This window comes from Pelodiscus sinensis, chromosome 6 (genome assembly GCF_052426305.1).
Source record: "Pelodiscus sinensis isolate ZL-2025 chromosome 6, ASM5242630v1, whole genome shotgun sequence".
NCBI classification, from domain to species: Eukaryota; Metazoa; Chordata; order Testudines; family Trionychidae; genus Pelodiscus; species Pelodiscus sinensis.
The window spans coordinates 40048168-40071800 of NC_143057.1; the positions used below are offsets into that span (position 1 = coordinate 40048168).

The 23633-nt window shown below is 40.7% G+C and overlaps 1 protein-coding gene across 3 annotated transcripts in view; it reads right to left on the minus strand.

Annotated features, from left to right (window-relative positions):
• Nucleotides 1–23633, minus strand: part of LOC102460431 (TLE family member 1, transcriptional corepressor) — an 89100-nt gene that overhangs the window by 32127 nt on the left and 33340 nt on the right. For all 3 annotated transcript variants that reach the window (XM_075931753.2, XM_075931752.2, XM_075931755.2), the window contains 2 exons: nucleotides 11061–11265; nucleotides 10283–10299 (listed from right to left, as the gene is read on the minus strand). In XM_075931753.2, coding sequence (XP_075787868.1) covers nucleotides 10283–10299; nucleotides 11061–11265 — 222 coding nt within the window. The remainder of the gene's footprint in view (nucleotides 1–10282; nucleotides 10300–11060; nucleotides 11266–23633) is intronic.

Consider the following 23633-nt stretch of genomic DNA (forward strand, 5'->3'; position numbering starts at 1 on the left):
TAGTGTGAAATTAAAGCTAACACATTGTTTAATCAGTCTTGGATTTAAAAACTGAGGCCAATACACACACAAAAGAGAAGAGCAAAGACTAATTTCATTCAGATATGCTAAGTACAAACTGTTGACCCAAAGAAAAAAAAGGCATTTTAAATATTTTTGGGTCACATGACACAATTTGACATGCTTCTGATTCCCATCTCCCCTCTAGCTAAAGCATTAAAACATGTTACAATGAGTTCTTTTAAGAATAGGATTAGCATATGCAAGAGGGCAATTTGTTCAGTGATGTGTTAATGCCATGAACAATGCCGAATGAGTTGTGCAAAGAACTCCCAATCAAAAAGACCTGATAAGCCTGGTTTCTAAAAGCCATCTAAAAAAATCATCACAAGAAGAAAGCATGGTGCCAATTTACATACTTAAAAGAAAACTTAAGGACAAATCAGATACAGTGGTGAGTCCATGAAGGAAATATTTGTTTATATTAAAAGTCATAGATGTTTACTCTAATATTTAACCTAATAATCAGTTCCCTACTCCTTGAATGATTCTCCATTTGAAAGTGCTCAAACACATAGAGGAAAACAAAACAGTATTACACATGGCAATTTGAACCCTCTTTTGCCTACTTCAGAGGCTATACTTTAAAGCTAGCTCTAAGCTCTTTTATTCATGACTATTCAAGCTACACAAATGCCAGAAGGCTTACATAAAGCATATGGGAGGGTCCAATGAAATTCAGTATAAAGAAGCTCATAGTAATGTCTTTACCACAATGTTTTGTGGCTAAAAGGTGGACTTGCTGGATGACTGAACTAATTACCTTGATAAGCAGAGACCAAATTTAACCCATCTTCTCCTTCCAAACACACACAAAAAGATAAGGAAGCCAATGTTTCAGAAAACTAAAATCCAACTCAGATGAAAAATAGATTTGTATTTTAAAATGAACACCCAAGATCTGCAATAGGAGATACAGCTTAAAGATACACTCTACTCTAGCTGTCAGGGGGAAGCCTGTTTTTGCTAAAACCCAAGACCAAAAGAAATATTCGTTTAAAAATATTTCTCTTGGAATTTTTTAAAGCAACCCAAATATTGCAGTACTGGGAAGCTGCAAGGGACCCCTAACAATAAAACATGCACCTGACTTCATCAGTTATCACTGTCACAGAAAATAACTTCAAAAAAGGGAAGAGTATTTGTGAAACAACAAATTATCTGGTATCACTTTATAGACTAACTCCGCTATCCTCTGAAGCTTCTTACATTTTTGAGACCTGGATCCTGCAAATTATTTTAAATGTATGTTGATTCCACTCATGCAAGCATCTTGCAAGACCCATGTCTAAAGTACATAGTAGAGTAATTTCAGGTGTTAACAGGTAGTTTTTTAGTGTCCCTTTAATGTCTAGTTCATGATTGTACACACTTCTGTGCAATTCAATATTCCATGAGGCAATAGAGAACCATACTTATAAATCCAGAAAAGCCAAAAAGCATATTCATTCTCTGAGAGAGAGAGAGAGAGAGAGAGAGAGAGAGAGAGAGTGAGTTCCTTATTAGTTTATAAAATAATAAAGGACAAGGGTCCATACAGTTTCTGGGATGCAACTTTCCACTCCCAATAATCCCTACTAGTACTTACCCATTATTTTTTGTTACAAACGGGAATTCCTAAAATGATATAGATGGTGAAAATATCTAGACAAATAGATAAGAACATCTGCAAGCGTCCTATATAGCACCACATTATGCCTATATAACCCTATCTCGTAATGCTTGGGGGCAGAGGTTTTCAACCAGGGATACACAGAGGTTTCAGAGGGTACATTAACGCAGACTATTTGCCTAGGTTTACAACAGATTACGTAAACAGGACTAGTGAAGTCACTACAAACAAAAACTAATTTATGCACAATGTGTTATTTGCTCTATACCAGGAGTGGGCAATACTTTTTTTCCTAGGGGCCTCTTCAAAAATTTCTGAAGTAGCCCCAGGCTGCACCGGAAGGGACGGAGCCTCAAATGGAAGGGGCGGGCCAGGCTGCTTCTGAGCTTCCCTGCCCACAGACCATGATTAGTCTGGGGGTGAGGGAGCACCTTTGCCCCCACCCCAGACTTCCCCAAGGTACCCATGCTCCTGGCGGTGGGAGGAGACTTCCCATGCTCCCCCACCTCCAGGTCAATCAAACTCTGGAGGCGAAGCCTTCTCCTGCCCTGCCAGGAGCATATGGTGCTTGTAAGTGCCATGTGCTCCCTCAGGCTGGGGGCAGGGTGGAGGAAACTTCGCACGCTGCCCCCGACCCCAGGCCCTGATTGGCCTCTGCAGGATGGATCAAGCCACTTGGCAGGCCAAATCCGGCCTGCGGAGGCCCTTTTGCCCACCCCTGCGCTATACACTATATACTGAAATTTAAGTCCAATTAACTAATTAATGACAAAAAGTGGGAAAGCAGGCAATTTTTTTAGTAGTAATGTGCTATGACACTTTTGTATTTATGTGCGATTTTGTATGCAAGTGAGGTGAAACTTGGGAGTATGCAAGTCAAATTAAACTCCTGAAAGGAGTACAGCAGTCTGGAATAGTTGAGAGCTACTGCTCTGGGGCATTAGCAATACAGTTTCACTAGCCTGCAGGATCATATGGGGTATGATAATGGGCAACAAGGTGCTGTAAAGGGCTAAGCTTATTGGAAACCTTTTTTAAGGTTAATCTTAAATAAAAATAAAGAAGAAAGTCTGTTTTGCTGCACAGACATATGGCACCAGGAATGATAATCATGTTTTTTCAGCTCCTTCCACTCCTCTCCAATTTTCCAGACTTAGGGTACGTCTAACACTGTGTGGCTATTTCGGGGTACCTCTGGGTAGATGTGCCAAATTTCAAAATAGAATCAAAATAAGACACACAATTTGCGTAGCGCAAATCGCATATCTTATTTTGAATTTAGGGTGCTGTATAGACACACCCTAAAGGGATTATCTACAATGGGGAAAGTGATTGGAATAATTGTTCCTCAATAGCCCAGTCTCTCCTCCCCACATCTCTCCTCCTCCCCTCCATGGACTCCCTTAACACAGTATGAGTATCTCTTAGGCCAGATCTACACTATAAACTTACATCAATATAACTACGTTACACAGGAATGTGAAAAAAATCCAACGCCCCAAGTGACAGTTATAACAAACTAACCCCTTCTGTAAGTAGTAGGTGAAGTACCTACACCAACAGAAGATGCCCTCCCATCGGCAAAGGTAGCATCTTCACTTCATGCCATTGCAGAAGTTAAGTGCAGACTGTATTCTGGAATAAAAAGAATCCCTGTGAGAAGCTACTGCACCAGCTATTCCACTCAATTTCCCTGACAAGCACCTAGACCTATGATGTTAACTGAGCCTGCTCACATTCCGACGCAACCTATCCACCATCCAGGAATTGGAGATTTTGGGTGGTGGTATAGTTCGTTTGCAATTTATATCCCTATTCTCGGTTGTGTAAGATCACAGAAGACAATAAAGGATTTATTTTAAAAATTAGATTTTACTAATTATTCAAAATATAGTTCAACAAACTGCAGCCCTGAAAACAAGAAATGCAAACAGAACATTAAAATACTGTAAAGGAGTAAGAGCACATTTCAACTGATTGGAGTATGTTTTCAATGTATGTATGCTTGCTATTGCAGACTGCTCCTTTAGTGCTGAGAATCAGCTGTGTGCAATTTCATCAGGCAGTATGAAGAATTTCCATTTTCCACTTTTGTTACTAGCACTTTAAGAAATACTGAAGTGACACAAATGACAACAAACAAAAATATGGGACACAGATGACAATACCAGACTTTGTTATCCAGGGGCTCATCGTGCCTCCTGCCTGCAGGAGCGACTTGAGGAACAGTTACCAATTAGAGCAGCAAACTGAGAAGATTGTCCCATCTTGTCAGGTCAAGTACTGTTTATATTTCCCACATGATTAGTGCCCTAAATGGCATAATATAAGACTGATAGCATGAAAGAGCAGCTGCTTCACTACACTTTAATGCAGCTGATATTTCTAGAGAGCACTAACCAGTTCTCTTCACTTGGTGGGAGGGGAAAATTTTATACAACAAATCACTAGGAATAATAAAAAGTAACTCTACCATTCTACAAATGACCCATTTTGAAATGTTAAAATTACTATTCTCTCTCTAGGAATAATACAGATTTCAAAGATAATATTACAGACTTTTCATTTTGGATTGAAATCTACAGTGTTAACTGATTTGTGTCATGTCGAAAAATATCTGGTTGACTCACTAAGAATAAAAACAGCATGACACCAATTTCTGTTTTGTCTTAATTTCAGTAGACTAGACACTTAATTGAGGATAAGCCTTCCTTTCATGCTAAGAACTCAATTTATCAGAGATTAAGAATGCAGAGTCTACATACAATGTATCCAGACTGGCATAAATGATTACATCAATTTTATAACATTTTATTTCTCTCCAGTGGCTCAGCATTATTATTTGCACAGATTCCCTTCGAGTAATTCTTGAAAAGAAAAAGACAAAAAAAGCTTAAATGTGGGCATTACTTCCTGTCATTGTTACCAGAGAGCATAAAGACAATTTTGGATCTCAAAGCGACCTTGCTGCCAACAAAATTCAAACACTGAAACCTTCAAGTAGCAAATGTGAAAGGAAAACTCACTCATGGATGCAGAGAGAGAAAGCAGGTTCCCTAATGTGACTATAATGTACATTACTCAAATGGATTTCCGTAGCTGACATGCTGATTCCCCTTAGGAACACTTTCCAAACCACAAGAAAAGTATTTGTGTCAGCAGTAGAGACTGGGAGCCCCAAATACCTCATTTATGCTCTGTTATACTAGGGGATAGGGAAACTAATTTACTAGCACACACCATGTTGACAATTAGCTTTACATTGAACATTACAACAATTAGGTAGCAGAGTTCCCATCACTTCTGTGCGCATGCTTTAACTACACCTGAGACCAATTAAGACATTCTCTAGAGCTGTATTTTTTCCCCACTGTGCTTGGTCATTTTACAGAGATTCTGCTGTACATCTAGCCAACTGCAACGAATGACCTCAACTATTATAGCAGATTGAACTTCTGCTTGTCTATACTGTCAGTGGTCAAAAAGGCTGATATGTTCATTTTGCTACTACATTAGACCTGATGTGCTGCGCCGTACACCAGCACACCCGATTTGCCAACATCTTATGTACCAGGAAAACAAACATTTATCCTTCATCAGAAAGAACAGCAAGGGAAAATCTACAGGCAAAATATGATAGGGCCAAAGTAAGCTCAGGGGCTAACTTTTCAGAGAAAGACGGCTGTTATGCCCCACAAGTAAACAAGCATAAACAGTATGAGTTGAATAGAAGGGAAGATCATTTAACAGTTCCTGTGGGGTTTAAATTTTTAAAATATCTGCCTGAGTAAAGATTTGACTCAAGTCTTAACAACTAACAGTAATAACAATCTATCACTCTTATCCATCCAACCGCACAACAATCAGATACAGGAACTTTCTTCCAGAAAAATAAGCTATGGAAAGTTAAAGAAAGAGGTTTTTGTTTTAAATACAAACCCTTAATGTCCTGTTGCCATCTTCCCACATCTCGTTTCTTTTTATGCCCGTTTGCATCCTCTACTTGAAATTAATTATAAATATTTTATATTTTTACAGGATAGAGCTGCACCTCACATAATAATACAAGCTGCCAGTTATTTATGTGCTCAGTGAGACAAGTTGACTGAACAGGGGTTGTAGTCAACAAATGTTTCTATGGCATGGATCAGAAGTTTCAAACATTGTGGAACAGATTGGAGAGCACAATGGTTAGATTGGGGTGGGAGGGAGAACCTAATTCAAATGATTGTGCACACTAATTCAGTAATTTACATATACATTACCACAACTGGCAGCACCAATCATAAGCTACAGAGAAACCACTATTGTTCACTAACGTAATGACCAGCAAGAAATGAAGAGAGTTTGCTAGGTAGAAACTGAAGTACATTTTGAAAAAAAAAATCTAATTACAATGGCAGCAACCATCATGGTAAAAACTGATATCTTCCCATTAACATACGAGCACAGTGAGAAGTTCTAAATTGCTTTCCTCTATGCTTTAATAATCAGAAGACGTTAACAATAGATTAAATAAGGCTTCTGTTGAATTCAGTATTTTCTAGCTAATGCCTGTCAAAATGAGGGTCAGGAATTATCCATAAATATTTATGCTCCACCCCCCTCTCTTCCTCTTCTCTTTTGTAACCTTTATTGCTAGCTATCACCACATGTTGTTTCTAGTTAGTTTCACACTGGACTGCAACACAATATTCCCCAGCTCTTGCACGCATATAACTCTGGTTAGAGTTAACTGATGTTTTGCATTAGAGATTTAAAGGGTTAATTGGTAAGGTTAGAATTGGGACTGGGCCTCTTGTTATAAGTAACACGGCCATTAAAAATAAATAAATAAAGAGAAGGCTAACATATGGTTAAAGGAAGCATGTAAGCTTCCCTGTTACAAGCTCTGGGAAAGGTACTATTTTCTTGGCAGAGATATGAAAAAATACATTGTTCCATTACCTAGTATACAAATCCATACTACACTTTCAAATTATTATTTATTCAAAATTTAATTTTAAATTATTTACATAAAACATGTCCACCATAATCACCTCCCCCGAAAAGGAGAATAAAAAACCCAAAGAAATTTTTAGCATATGGTCTTAAAGGTATTTTTGTTGGTTTGGGGGATGGTTTAGTGGAGGACAGGAAATGCAAGAGAATTTTCTATTCATTGTAAAAACAAAATGGCTGTTTGATAAACAATAATGCTGTTTTCATAAACAGTACTCAAGGCAAGAACTAACTACTTTTAAACAAAGATACCTCCTAAGTCTTCTAAAAACAGTCAGAATTCTTGTCTGAAGGTTTTGGGATTCATGTTACCATAAAAAGGTTATAACTCCACTATCTACGAATTACTGTTGATACAATACAGTACTTGAAGACACTTGCATTTCTATGTTGTGTGAATAGACTGCTAGACCAGTGAGAGCACAAGTGATAAATGAAAACCTCAAATGAGTCAGAGATGTTTCCATTCTACCTGACAAAGAAAACTGTGGACAAAGCTTGCTTGCCTTGTAAAGCCCTTATTAAACTTCAGTTGCAGAAATTAAGTTAACCTAATGACTGGTCAGTTTTATTAGCTGTAGCTCATACTAGTCACAATAGTTTGCATTGCCACACTAAACTATTAAGATGGCTCAGTTTTGGGCAGCTGAGATCAGCAGAAACTTGGGTGAGGTTACAAGTGCACACTTCTGACTTCAAAACTGGCCAGTCTTAAAAGATGCTGTTTAAAAAAAAAGTTGTTACCATCATCAGAAATTGTGCACTAAAGAATTTTTTGAAAAATAAAATCTAGCAGACAATTTGCACTTAAAATAATCTCAGGATTTTTAGGATACAAAGAGTGAGATTTAAGGAAGAAAAATCAAGTTTTGGTAGTCCAGACACCCAGATGCAATGGTAGTATGTACAGTGGCAACTTCTACATCAATGTTCACATATGACCATCCAGAAATACAATACATTTGCTTAATGCACCTTTGCATCCGTAGTATGTTATTCCCAGCTTTCACTGTCTCGTGTGTTTCAAACTATACAGTTCTAAACTCTAACTGCATGTATTGTCTGAGGGCACATTTCCCGCCCCAAAAAGAGCCTCAGGAAACAAATTTCTATTTTAAGTTTACAATAGAAATTCAGTGCTCCAGGGGTCCCTGATCTGGGATATCCATGGTTCGGACCCTAGCGGAGGGGGGGTGGGGGGGGGGGGGAGGAGAAGTGGCACTGAGCCCTGCCACTCCCCATTCCCCTCCACCCCCAGCTGGGGGAAGGGCAGTGTAGTCAAGTGCTGGTCTGGAGGCCTTTGCCATGTCACTACCATGGAGGCAGGGGATGGAGTCCAGGCAGGATGGTAGGGTACCGAGCCAAATGGGCCCCCAAGAACAGGAACCTGGTAAATACTAGGGATGTAAGCAAGCAGTCAGTTACTCACTCCCTCTCCCTCCGCTCTCCATTGCTGCCTCTGTATCAAATGCAGTGGGGCGTGAGAGGAGAGAGTAGGGGGGGCTCCTGCAAAGCAGCCTCTGCCCATGGCGGCCCAAGCTGTCTGCAGGCAGAGACTGCTCTGGTAGCATCCTCTGTTCACAGCACCTGTGCTGGCCATGGACAGAGGCTGCTCCAGCAGCTGGGGCTGGCCATGGACAGAGGCTGCTGGACCCGGCACATGCCGGCTCAGTCCTGGCTTGTGCTGGTCCAGGACTGCTGCAGCTCTGCATTTTACATATAGTAAGAGTCGGGCTGCCTGCATGCCCAGCTCCTGCTACATTTAAACTGCAGAGCCGCAGCATGGGTAGCTCCTGGAGCAGTGCAAGTCAGGACAGAGCACCGTCCCTTATCGACTAATCGTGTAGTGGATACAAATAGTATCTTAACCGTGTTAGTAAAATACCCCACCTCATTCCCCTCCTTCTCCCTCCTTCCCAGAACCCACTTTAGCATCCTTCATGGTCCAAAAAATTCCTTAATCCGGCATACCCTATTTCTTAGGTTTGCCGGATTAAGGAGGCTTGAATGTATTAATACCTCACAGATGAGCATTAAAAGCTTGCCATGTAAATATTTTTATCTTGCAATTTAGAGTAATCAACATACATTGATTGCACTGGAAGCTCACAGTTATCTTTACCGGAAATAACACTGAAGCAATATTGCAGCACTTTAGATAAACAACAACATGGTGTCTAGTGTCTTGGATCAGAGCATCTTTCTGACAGCAGTATTGGCAACACTACCACAGGCATTTAATATGCAAAGCCTCACTGAATTAAATATGTAGGTTACCAAATGTCTGATTTAAATAGTAATCTGCATAAGAATATAGTACTAGGTTAGGAAAAACTACATATAATAAGATCTACAGTCATGTGGATATGACTTATGTTACTATGACTACTTGAATATTAGCCTTAAAAAAGTATTTAAATATAAAATCCATTTCAAAATTACATTAAAGATGTGACCAACTGAGGAACAAAATTCAAACCAAACAAAGTTCAGTCAAATAAATTTGAAATCTGAATTTGGATAATATCCCATAGATTTTAAATACTTTAATAAAAAAAAGGAATGCAAACTTCTGTTTGCCAAGAAATGCCAAAATAGCAACGTGTTTTATGTGTAAGTCACATGCTTAAGTTCATCTGTATTCAGCAAAACATGTAAACCCATTTGAGCATTTTGCTGAACCAGGACAGAAAGAATGGTAAACCCTTTATTGTATCAACTTGCATCCAATACTAGGTGATCTACTTAAACAGCAAGGAGGACAACGAGCATTCAATTTTCTTTATATTTATTGTGCATTCTCCAGGGCCTTGAAATCTCACATTGTTTGCATGATCCTAAATGAGACCCCAGAATGTTAGATATATCACACCCACAGCTGAGTAACACTCAAGGAAACATGGATTTGACATATGATGGCAGGTTGCGACTGTGGAGGAGCTGTTTTAGTTGACTGCAGGAGTTTAATTATAATTAAGAAAATGACACTGCAACCCACACAATGTACTAAAAAGGCTTTTATGCCAGCCCCACACAACAGATCAGAGTGATACTGTATGTACTTAGTTTGTACAACAGTCTGCATTCTGTAACGTTGTCATTCTGTGCACCAAAGTCAACATATCTTAAGTGTCCTTTGCATATGCTTTTAAATATACTGCATATTTTTCAAATTGTCACATTTTTCTTATTTGCAGAATATTTTTAGCAAAGTAGGTTACACAGGGCCAAGAAAAAAGTGGGGGGGCAGGGGGGGAATCCGTTTTTTGGAGTTAGGTTCTCAACAGTGCCAAATATATTTAGGAACATAAATCCCACTGTAATGTAATGGGACTTGTGCTCCTCAGTCCCATCAGTGCTTTTGATAATTGTTCTCTTTAACCATTTCCACAACTGTACTGACATGAATGATGCCACTGCATTAAGGTAATAAACAAAAACTGTTAATTCCAACTTTGAAGAAATTTTTTTTTAAAAAACATGCAGGAACTATGACTAAATAGGAGGGAGAGCAAGGAAACCTACAGAGGAAAAAACCGCGCAATTTTTGTTTATCAAGTACTGTAGAAGCAGAAACATTTTAATGTCAACAGAAGTAGTGGTACTTACTGTGCCCGGCTCTCTGTCTGCTCCCGTAGTAACCAAGAAATGCACAGACATGCCCGTTCAGACACAGAGGCAAGAACAGAAATAAAAAAAGGGGGGAAAAATTAGAACACAAGCCCCGAACAGTTTTAAAATGGCTTTTATTTATATAAGTCATTGCACATTCCTAATACAGTGATTTCCTGAAAATTACAGTATTTTGTAAACATGATAGATTTACAGTTTAAACATACACAAAGCCTAGGTTTTTTTTTTATTTCATGACAGAATAAATTATTTTTTCAAAAATTAGTCAAGTGCAATTTTGCCCAATATTTAAATGTGTACTAGAACTTAAGCCTATGAAACTAAAGTAACAGATACAGTTATCTAACCCTTTCATTTAACACATTCACTTCAAAATTTAATTCTCATTCCCCTCTTCCCTTCTCCCCACCCATTTAACAACATTAGTTTCTTTGAAAAGTTTACCCAATTATGCAGTTTAACAATTATCCACAATATTGTGCAGGCACTGGTGTTACACTAAGAATTCCCCAGGATGTCAAAATGCCCTGCAATCTATAAAGCAGGAGACACCTAATGGATCGCCTATTTCAAATACTGAAAACTTCCGAGCTTAGTTTTGCTTCAGTGGTAGAAATGCAGACACTTAAAAAAAAAATTACAACAGTTTGTTCTCGTTTTCATTCTATATAATTCGATTTCTTTAGAGATGCACACAATTTGCAGCAATGTGCGAATTTGACAATGTCCTAATCAGGCTTGCCATGCCTCTCACCTCTGTGGTGTTCTGCATCATGATGCTTCTTGTCATCTTTTATTGCCAAGTGAGACTGCCCACCCAAAGCACTAGAGAGGGCAAGAAGGCCAGCACTGCTTCCAAGTGGAGGAATTCCAGGAGGTTGAAGTCCTGATGGGTGTGGTGTAAGAGGCACTGGAGGTCCATGGCCATGGGACAGATGCTGAGCTTGCAACTGTTGCTGCTGTTATGGATGGTATTGTTATTCCCAGGAGGAAGTATATGAAGCACATAGTTGAGGAAGAAAAGAGAAGAAAAGTGTTTGTTAGCCATTCATAATCAATACTTCCTGTTTTTACCCTATCTTCCTCTCTTCTCCAACCCAACATCCTTTATATCACCTATTCCTGATCTGAATAAACCTAACAAATGCAGTTAAAATACATTTGCCCTATCTACAGCAGCACTCTCACCATCTCTGAAAGGGTGGGCCAATTTTTAAGAAAAAAAGTCTACCAAAAAGACAACCTACAAGGTTGCATTCTCTTGCTTAAACTGTACAACTGCACTTTTACAGAACCTTTGTTTCTTACCCATTTCAGTGTCTACCATCTAAGAACTCTAGCTAATATAAATCAGCTCAAGTATTAGCATAAAGATATTCAAATACAGCACTCCCTCAAGCATTATGGCACTTATGGATCAGGACACCTCTCTCAATTTCATGTGCAGAAGAGCTGGCACCACTGTCCACATTTAAAGTTGCCTAACACTTCCTATGATAAGACTTTGTTAGGTTACTTATAAGCAGGGCTTAACAATCTATGTAATCTACTCGCCCGTGGCAAGTAAGTTACATCCCGGAAGAGCTGGGTTCAGGCAATCTGCACATGGGCAGAACGCCAGATAGCGCAGCCGGCGAGCGGGGCTCGCCGCGGCTTGGCGAGCCCTGCTTATAAGTGAACCAAAATTTTAACCTTTCAGAATAAAATTTCCCAGGCTGGAGGAATGCCTCAAGCTGAAATTTACCGGGCGAATTTCTGAAAAAACAGTTCTGCCATTTTTAAGAATAAGATGAGGGGAAATAAGATGTTTTGCCCAGATTAAAAAATTCCTTCAGTTAGTTCATCGAGCTCTCCTATTCCAAAGTAGTGATTTTAAATATGGCAGGGGCTTTCCTTCATGTCAAAGATGTGCCTTTTGCTACCCCCATGCAAATCTCTCAAAATTTCTACATGTACAGTTGTTGGAATTTGGCGGCTAGTTTATACAAAGATTTCACTTGCAAAGGGCATGCTCTATTCCACGTATGCGGAAGTGGAGCAGGAGATAAGCAGGGATTTTCCTGCAACTGCTGCTCCTAGCTATGGCCCAGGGCTCAGAAACTAAGAGCTAGGAGACTTGTCTTTCCTGTGCTGTCAGTTCTTCCTGCACTAGCACCAATGCAGTGTGGAAAGATGGTAGCTTCATCTGAGTGCAAAGAAAACAGGTATCGGACTGTGGGGCAGGGTTGCATCATAGAGGGTACAGACTGGGACAAGGAGCCATTAGGTGAGGGAGAGAAACAGGAAACGGATGGAATATAACTGACTAGCCAAGGAAAGTAGATCTGGCATCAAAGGCCCAATGTGTGGAGACTCGTACTGGTTAGCAGACTAGGCCAAGAATCTATAGGGGCAGAGAAGGTGGAGGAGAAAATGGCAAGGAGTATGGAGACAGTACTGAAACTGAGAAAGGCTGGAGGAGCAGAAGGGAGTCGGGGTTGGCAGTAAGCGTGACAGAAGTATCTGAGACCTCTACAGACACACCCCTCCAGAGCCTGGAGTGGAACCTAAGATTCCTGTGTCTTAATGTTCCTCTGTAGTCTTCAAACATCTATCAAATCTCATTGATCAAGTGTGCTTCATTCCCCCCCAGTGCTGGGCCTCAGATTAGGTGACAGCCCACTTGTGCTATGAGTTATGCCATAAGCTCAAGTGGCAGAGGACTATGTTGTAGATCTAAATGTTTCAACACAGTCTCACTATGCTGCCACATGATGGAACTGGGCTTTTTTAAAAGTCTAAGAAATTATACACACAACTACAACAAGAGAACAACAAGTTTGCAAAGTCAAGCACTCAAAAGTTAGAAAAGCCAAAATTAAGGATCCTTGTGCAACTTTAATTGCATGAATGCATTGTGATACAGTATTTAATTATAGGATTACATACTCTGTCCCCCCTCTACAGGACCCATGTTTCATTCACTACATAGGATGGACCTGCTCTAGCATCAAAACAGGGCTGAGTAGTGAAGGAGCCTGTTACTTGTAGGACCTACACCTCAGTTGGTGCACATGTTGTAATGAAACAGAAGAATGCAGGAAAACAAAGGGCAGCCTCCTGGTTCAGGCAGATGAACATCTTGCTGGAGAACTGAATTCTATCCCTGCTCTTGCCACAGAGATCTGAGGTGATATTAGTTAGTTCATTTAAAGCAAACAGGTGTTCACTAACTGTGCTCCTCATTATTTGAATGTGTAACTTGAGACCACAGAGTTTTATTTGCAATAATGCAGAACACTCGCAACTGATGTTAATGGGAACTGTACTTTGAACAAAGTGCCATATCATGCTGAATATGCATCCCAAAATGAGCACTCAATTAGTAGACACTTTTGACCTTAATGTCTCCACTGCTCAGTTCCCCATCTAAAACAGCCTCGTCAGGATGTTGTGAAAAATAAGATGCTTAATGTTAGTGATGCAGTTGAAAACCCAACATGGAACATCATAGAAAAGCCCAAGAGTAAATTTAGTAAGTCTGTGTTCAGAGCAGGGTTGGAATAACATGCACTAAATAGGGCATGATCAATTACAACAAAACAAAATACTGAATAGCTGCTCATTAAGTGATCAATTATTTCTGTGGACTTCCTGCGGAAAAAACAGCATGTGATTATGTAATTAAAGATTGCATCATAATGCACATGCACAAGGAGACCAAACTAATGTTGCGTAAGTTACTGAGTGTGCTGGACTTTGCAAACTTAATACATTTATTTTTATTTTTTGTGTTCACATGTAAAGCAGTTACATTTCTCAGATCTTTGCAATATTATATGCAAGGTTAGTATAAGAAAAGTTTACACCTGTTCATATTATTTGGCCCAATTATTATTTCAAAAAGAACTGCTTTGCAAATATTGTGGAAAGGGAAAAGTTATGCCTTACTACATCTCCACACAATCCACACCAATGGCAGAGGATACGCACATCAGCCCCTCAATCTCTGAGCTTCTACACATGAAGTGTGTGTGGGGGGGGGGGGGGGGAGGAGAGGAGGAAGGTTGCAATAAAAGCGTGGTTTAAAAAAAGCTGTTTGTTTCTTCCTCTGTAATATATCCTGGGGTTGGAGTATCACGTGACAGGGAAGGAAAGCAGAGCCAAGGATTATCTCAACAGCTCTTGAGTGATCAGAGCTATCACTGAGAAGAATGTTGTGGAACTATACCAGGAACTATACTGAAACAGTGAGGCTTCCAGACCACAAACTGTTCTCCAAGAGTTAGTTCAAACAGAATGACGACATTAGCATTGGACTCTGTTATTGGAGCTGATGGAGCTGTAGCAATGTTTGGAATGCCTGTGGAATGTTATGAACATTCTTGGGTCTCTTGTTGTAGATACCTGCATTCTTTAGCATAGACCACCTAAAGTGCTTGGGTCAAAACCTAACTTCTACAAATATACCCAGCACCCTCTTCGGTCAGCTATTTCAGTATCTGTAAAGGTTTGGTGAAGGCACTTCAGAACATCACAATATTAACCAAATTGAATTTGTTTTCTATCAGTCATCTATTCTTGCCTCTGTTCACAATGGCACAAGGCATGCAATTTTTTGGGAAATCAAGGAAAGTGTGGTCTAAGAAGGAATACGTTAATCACTCATTTCACATGCTGTATTCTGAAGTGCTTTCACCAAACCGTCAAAGCAGCAACAGCAGGGGGAAATTCCTACAGTACAGACAGGGGAAGAATACTCCATGATCCTTTACAGAACTACTCTTCTTGGTCAGTGTTGTGTCAGCAACTAGGAGAGGGACAATCTTTGGCCTATTTGTAAGGACTCCTGGTAATATAACTGTATCTGCAGAATGAATAGTAATTGATAATTGCTATAAAATAAGAGACTCAATCTGGTCTCTTGCATCACTGGAGCTGTTGCACTTGTGTGGGGATAATTTGAATTGAGCAACAATTTTAAACTTTATTTACGTCCCAGCCTGACATAGAACTGTTAGTGTTATATGAATCACAGCTGAAGACACTTGCAGCCCCAAAGTGCTCATACTCTACATCATTTAAAAAAAACAAACATCTCAGTTACTAAAGTATCTTAGTCCTCTTGCACAGAGAGGCTAGGTTGTCTGTAAATGGGGAAAAATGAAAAGAGGGAGCAGGAAAATGGATAATAGCAACAGTCGGGAGACATTTACAAAGTAGGTATTCACCACTTTATAGGATAGTAACAATTGTATTATGCGTATAATCACCTGTCACTTCAAATACACTAAAGCCTGTTCTCTCTCTTTTTAAGAGCTTACAATAGTAAGCCATAAAACTGAAGAAGTTGGTAGCAGTATCATGGTCCACTAGGTATGCTCATTAGCACTTAATTAAAATCTAGACACCTGCCATAAGAATTGTGCTCAGATAAGGATGAGTAACAGGTCTGTCTTACCACCAATTACTATCATTACTTGCAGAGCAAGAGCTGCTTCCGGTTTCAGCAGGAGGGAAGGATTGCAATGATCCATGCAAAAGCAATTGTATTGTGATAACTGACCACAGTATTGATTTTAAAATAATCTCCAATTCATCTAGAACTACTTTCTTACAATTACCTCTGCCCTCCCCCAAATCCTTTTAATATTGACAAAAGAACAATTCAGTTCATTTGAAAGCTGTATCAAACAGCATTTATTTCCTCAAATCTTCTGTCCAATTTCCCCTCACCTTCAAAAACAAGCCAAAAGACCAAGTATTGAAAAACTCAATCATAATATCAGAGGGTGATATTTCACTAGTCCTCTGTTTTGGAATATGAGTTGTTAGAGAAGAAAAAGGCAACCCAGGAGCTGATGGGGGGTAAACAGAACTGCTTTGTTGCCCATGTACATTAACCTTGACCCCCCAACTCAATGTTCTAAGTGGCAACAATTTGGCAATTACATCCTTTTATCTACTGTAATATATTAATTTACACATCTATCACTACTTTCCCTAAAATCTTATTTCGTAACGTTAACTCCCATACAATAAATATTAATAAGCAGGTGATGAATACAATTATACCTGCCCCAGTTGTTCACTGGTTTTTAGTTAAATCAGCATTACATACTGTCTTAATGAACAGCTGATAGGGTGGGGGGGCAAGAACTCTGACCCTGAAAGTGTTTTTACAGAGCAAGATCTAAGACAAAATAAGACTCTGTTCAGTGCAACCATCTTTCAAGGCTGCCAAAACAAACAGGAAAAACATGTTTAAAGGGCAATGCCAGCTGTAGCAGACCCCTTACCACTATCTCACCCCCTATTACTTTTTACATATCCCAACAAGGGTGTTGTCAAAGTCCACCTCTAGTTATTAAAGAAGATAGTTTGTTGACAGCATATGACTTGGAATCCAGTGAATCTAGGTTCAATTCCTAATTGTCAGTTTCCTGTGGTATTGTGGAAAAACTTAATCTCTGTACATCAGTTCTCCCTCTGTGAAATTATACTTCCTCTTTTAACTCATCTACTCTATTTAGATCAAAAGATGTTTTTGTACAGATGTACAAGGTAAAGCATCTAAATACCCATGGACTATTTAAAGTCCCTTTAGTCTTAAATTTACAGTATTATTGCACTCTTCAAGTGCTACAAAGTACATTGTATGCTTCCAAAACAGGATGGCAAATTTCAAATTCAGAGGCAATTACATTTATGTAAAGGATAAAGTGATCCCTGTATACAAGATATATTGTATGTATGCATACGGCCACATTCCACAAAATTTACCAGAGTGTAACTTCAACGGGCCACATTTCTCAGGACTGCAGAATTTAGAATCCTTTTCTATGAAAGGAGCTATTTAAGCCTATATTATTCATATCTATTAAACACAGAGGTTCTAATGATTCAAATCACTAATATTTTACTTAAGGCTACCACATCAAACTTCTTTATAAGTCTGCAGAGGTGTGTGGCATTAGCATATGATTGTACTTGCCCAGATAGATTGAGCTAGCATGGGGCTCCTATGTCTATATTTTAGGTACATGTGTCTCCCACCATACTCAGAATCTTACACTCTACTGTATTTATCCTTGCTACATCCTGGGAAATAGGGAAATACTGTTAGTTTCAAATTCAGGAGGCTAAGATACAGGCAAGATCTGGGCCAATACTGGCAAGGGTCCTTAGACACTACAATTTCAAAGCCAATTCAGAGCTACCACCTAATGCTGAAGGCACATAAGTCCCTAAAGTTTCCACTGACTGGCATTTAGTAACAGGGCTGGCCAACCCTCCAGGACTGGCTGAGTGTCTCCTGGAATCAGCATCAATCTGCCTGTGACTATTGAAAGCAATCCTAGAGATTTTAATAGGATATTTTAAGAAAATGACATTACATCATGCTGGGGGAAAAAATCTCCCGGAATAGCTTCAGTCAGAGTTGGCAACCCTACTCCAAAAGCAATGTAAACCCTGACACGATCCCACAGCTAACAAGCTATTTGGAGCAATAACTCAAGTCAAATCCTGAAGCAAGATTCTGAAACTCAGCAAGGTAAGCACCTCTTCCTTTAGCATGGCCCAGTACTGTAGGCATGCTTTCAGTATGGCTAGGCCCTGTCAGACCCTGTAAAAGTAAGGTCAGAGGAGGCCGACATCCCCAGTGTCATGTGTGCAGCATCCACCCAAGACAGGTCTTCCCCTGGGATGTGCGAGAGCTGGGTTCAAGTCCTTGCTCCAAATCAGGCCTGGGTCTCCCAGACAAACAGTGGGTGTCCTAAGCCCTGATGGCAGAGTAGCTATTGTGAAGATTCATTATAAAAGCTGTTAAGTATGTCTGTTTTGTCCAAATGGTTTTAGCTGCCAGCTACCTGAACACCTGACCTCACTGCTGGAGAGAGTCCATGACTGACTCTACAAGGAAGCATTTTTTTCCCCGCCTGTCAGCCAGGAACTAAGCCTCTTCCCCCTTTCCAGCATTTCTCTGCTGGCTAACTTAGGTAGCTTCCCATCAGCTTGTTGATGTCTGAGGATTTCTATCTTGGACCTCTCTCTCCTGATAGATGTTTTAGGGAGTGTGAGCACTTAGCTTAGGGCAGAGAATTCCATGGGATGGGAGGGCACCGATTGGTTAGGTGCTGAGTGGTGGAGGAACACCTAGGTAATGCTGTGGGGTCTGGGCCTGAAGTCACTTCACCAAGGTCACAAAGGAAGCCTACAGCAGATTGGGGAATTTAAACAAGGACTCCCGATGCTCACATTTGCAATCCTTGCCACCAGCCCATTGTCCTCTCAACACAGTGATTGCATTCAGTTTTTAAGAATTTGTCTAAGTGAACATGTAGTGCACAGTATACTAGTGAGGGGAAGATTCTTGCCCCATCTTGCTGTGAACTAAGTGTTCTCTTAAAGAAGTCCTATGGTATCGGTCATCTTATTCCTATCCAAATCCCACACTGCTCTTCTGCGTTCTCTCCAACACACCCATATCTATTTTCTTCCTCGCTTCTTCCATCACTCCCCTTTTCCTAGTTCTTGACAATAGAAAACATCTGAATTACTTCATGCCATTTTATGAGTAAGTTCTTTGTTCTGCTTCCCTGTCACACAAGTAGAAGCAAGCAGTTCCACTTCTCCTCTGTTATAACAACACTACAGGAAGCTCTCCCAAACTGGTATTTTCTCTCACTTGTACATACATAACATGGTGGTGATTTCCTCAGTGCTAGTCTCTCCACTCGTTCTTCTCAGATCCTCTATTCAATTTGATATAAGGTAAGTACAAAGCATCAATTACCTTCATATCCTGTCACTGGACAAGAAAATAAAGGGCATAAGATGTTTTAAAAAGGGGGAGGAGGAATCTCTGCTTTTTCATTCTGAGGCCCAATCACTTGAAACTGAAGCATACTTCGTTTCTAGGCAAGTGGCTGAGCCCCAGAAGATCTAGGTCTCGTGCCCCTTATTTACAAGGCCTAGTGCCTAGATATTAAGGTGATTTGTGTTATGTGTGTTCCTTATCTATGCTGCATAAAGGAATTTAGTTGGAACAAGTGAGGCGAGACTACCACTTTGGGAAATATCTGCCTTGTTATATATGCACAGTACATGAATATAGTCATATAAGACAATACAATATAACAGATACATGCCCCTCCTACACCTTTACACACTTCTTGTAGTTCCTATGATTGTGAGCAGGCTTCTTCAAAAAATATTTTCAGAGCTTGGTGCAAAAGTCAGATGTGTAGTGCATACCAGCTCTTCCTATAAGGTGAGCTACAGCCCAGCACCAAAAATGTCTTAGTCCTACAGATCCTTCTAGTCTTATGTGCAGCTATAGCTTGTGTCTCCTTGCTTTGAGCAGCAGTCTAGAATCAGGGTATGGATGGGGAAAAGCAATGAACAGGCATATTCAGAAGTTACCTTACTGGGCTGACACCAGGTTACAGACTCTCAAAAGATGAAGTATACTCAGCAGCCTAGAATAGGGTAAATACAGACTTTTATATTGGATTTGTCCTACTGCAGTCAAGCCATAGTGCTAGCAGAATTTGCAGAACTCTCTCCCAAGCCACAAACCAACACAGCCCTTACCAAAGAGCAAAACTAGTCCAGACCGTTTCACCACACAGGCAGAAGCCTAAACCAGGATCTTAATGCGATTATGTCTGTGGTCACCATTCTATACTACCCCTTTGAAACTCAAGATGAGTAGAAAAAACAGTTATGTTGTGTTATTGTCAGATTTAACCTCAAAAACTATCACTCCCTCCCCACAGCCACAAGGTTTTCTGCCACCTTCTTTTGTGCTAGTTGAAATTCTATCCCCTCTACATGAACCCTAGAAATACAGGCAATGAACAAATATATATTATCTAGATTTCCCCAAGAAAAAAAGCACATTAATCAAATTGAGACGGTGAGGGGGAGAGGAGGCAAGAGAATATGCACATATAGAAGCATATGAAATACTTATTCTATGTAAGTTCTTATGCTGCCCTCATCAGTACAGTGTCTGAGCACTTTCTAGTAGCATATTATGTGATGTAAATAATATCTATTGCATGGTATTCATTTGCATATCCTTTCCCTAGGGGAAGAAGTGCATGAGTATTGTAATGCTGTGTTTGATTTTTTTATGTTTTACATACATAGTGCTATGTGTTTCTATTAGAGAATGCAAGGTCAAAGATGTGCAACATGCCCTCTGAGGTTATACAGTTTGTAAATATATTTTGTGTAAGTTATAAATCAAGACACACACCTACCCTAAATTTGGAGGAAGTGGCATTACTTTCCTAGAAAACAAACTGAACTTAGTTGCGAGTGGGAATACAAGTTTTATCTAAATTTACCTAATTCCTGTAATTCAGAACCTCTCTCAGGTCATGAGGACAGAGTACACACTGCAAAATGTGAACTGCCTCAGACATGTTTCTTCTTTAAGGGTAACCCAAGATCTACCCTGCCTCGAGGCCTCACCCTTCCCTGAAGCCCTGTCCAACTCACTCCATTCTCTTTCTCTCCTCCCCCTCCACTCACTCTCACCAGACGGGAGCAGGAGATTGGGATTCAGGAAGCAGTGTGGGCTTTGGGCTGGGACTTCAGGCTGAGCCAGGGACAGAGGGCTGCGGTACAGCAGGGGGTGACAGGTGCAAGCTCTAAAAAAAGAGTTCAATGTAGGAGGGGCTCCAGAGTGGGGCAGTGTTGGGATGCAGCAGGTGGTGGGGGTATTGGCTCAGGAGTGGGGGGGGAAGGCAGGGCTTTGGGAGGGGGCTCAGGAAGGGGTGTAGGGAGCTTGGGGTTGGGATGTGGTCTCCTGCCAGTTAGCACTTAACCAATGGCAGCACAGCATGGCTAAGGCAGACTGCTTACCTGCTCTAGGCCCACACTACTCCTAGAAGGTGCCAACATGCCCCTGTGGCCACAGGGACCGGGGAAGGGAAATGTGCTTCTATGTCCTGCCTCCCCTCTGCTGGTCCCCATTCAGCTCCCATTGGCCAGTTTCCCATTTCTGGCTAATGAGGTTGGGTATTTTGGGGGGGAGGGGGGGCGCCAGGCAGGAACAGTGTACTGAGACTTCCACCCCTCCTGACTTCCCCCCCCCCCACACACAAACACAGGACTGCAGAGCCATACTGGTCACTTCTGGGGATGGGCTAGCAGCACGAGGCTGGGGCAAGCAGGGAGCCTGCCTCAGTGGCAGCTTCTCTCCACCACCAAAGATCACAATCAAGTGGGAGACTTCCAGGATCAACCAGTCAATCACAACCAATTGGCTGGTGACCACTGGCCTAAGCCCTCCCTGTTGCCCCTTAGCTGTACTACAACCCCCCCCCCCCCCCACCACCACCTAAATGTTTCAGCTAGAGACCTCGAGTGTCTGAGGCTTTGTCTACAGTGCAGGGTTTCCGCGCAAGGAGCCTTTTGCAGAAGAGTTCTTGGGCAAAAACTGCTTGTGTAAAAGCACAGTCAGACCTCAAAACGCATCACAGAAGTGATGTGCTTTTGCACAAGAAAGCATCCACACTGCATAGACACTTGCGCAAAAAAAAAAAAAACAACAACTCAGATTGCCATTCACAGAATGGCCATCAGAGCATGTGTGTTTTTTCCGATAGGGGTTTCTTGTGCAAAAACCACTTTGGAGCATCCACACTTGCCTTTTTGTGCAAGAGCTGTAGTGCAAAAAGGAGTTATTCCTCATAGGGAGAGGAATAACTCTACCAGCAAAAGCCCTCTGTTCTGTTGATTTTCTTGCGCAAAAACATACTTGAGGTGTGGACACACTGCCAGTTTTTGCACAAAAACCTTGTAGTATAGACATAGTCTAAGAGAATGTGGGGGAATGAGTGTCCTGGCATGCCCTGGAATATAGTCTTGATTAAACTTAAAGAACTGTGTCAAATGCATCATATACCAAAACATAGTTCAATACAAGTGTAAGTGTGTAAAAAGTCCCTCATTAAGGGCAGCATTATCCCAGGTTTTCCAATAGCAGCAGATTGAGTTTCCCTCAAATTTATCTTTTGGACACCATACACTTCCATCCTTCCTTATTCCAATGCGAGAAAAAAAATCAGCACAGAACGTGGTTTCTCAATTATGGTATACTTTTTTTAGACTATCTTGTACTAATGGCAGCCGTAAGGCCGGGTGTATTTGCCCATGAATCTCTTAAGTTAGTTGTAGCTCTGTTTTCAATAATTTTATAACCCTGTTGCCAGTTACTTTTCAATAATGGTCTCTCATAAGGAGAAACTAAGATGCTACCTTCATTCCTTAATGTTTTAATTCCTTTTAAACAAGGGTAGATTAAGAGATACTTTTTTCCTCCAATCTTACTTAAGCCCTTTTTTATTTATATACTCATTTAAAAAAAAGATTTTTCAACTAACTTTGAAATTGACAAGTTACCTGATGGCCCAATATTATTAAAATCATTTAATTTAAATAAAATAAAATAAAATAAAATAAAATAAAATAATAATCAGCACCATCAGTTTGGTTTTAAGTTTTAAAGGAAATCAAACCACTGAACTGGTAGAAAACACTAACTAAGCCCCCAGTACCAAAGAGCTCGCTGATGTGAATTTTTTTTTTTTTTTTTTTTTTTTTTTTTTTTTTACAGAAGTAGTCTTTCCTGAAAATTGAGAATGAAATTAAGAAAATATTGTTTATTCAACTGGTTCTGTTCAATGACTAGCTCAGACAAAGTTAAGAAACTAATTGGGAGTTGAGAAAGTGGAAAATCTTGTCGTCCTCTTTCAATCTATGAATACAAAAAATTAGGTTTGAGTGTGAGATCTACTAGTTTTGTTTGCTCAATTGCATTCCCATCCAAATACTGGCAAGTGACCAAAAAAAAAAAAATCATGTAGTGCAGTGTTTCTTAAACCAGTGTGCCGCAAAGCGGTCAGAGGTGTGCCATGGAAAAAATAGAAAAAATTCTGCTCTCCCGCCCCCTGCAGAGCCCGGAGACAGCTCCCACTATAGCTGTCACCCCTCCCCCAGAGCCCACAGGAGCCTCTGCTGCTGCGCAGCCTCCTCGTCCTCCACGTGTGTAGGTGGCAGCTTTTACAGTGGCTGCTGTTGGAAGGGGGAAGGGTGGGTGGAGCTGAGGAGCTACCTCCCAGACCTCAGCGTTTTAAAACTGCCGCCTTCAGGGAACCCAGATCCACACACCCCCCCACCACCCCCGATCTGGGGCACACTTGGGCTCTGCTAGCCCCCATGCGCTGCTGCTCTCTCCCCCCGTGCCCCTCCCAAGCCTGCTGCGAAAGTGGCAGAGTTTAATCTGGTGGGGATGGTTGGGGTTTCTACTCTTCTCCTCCCCCCCACCTCC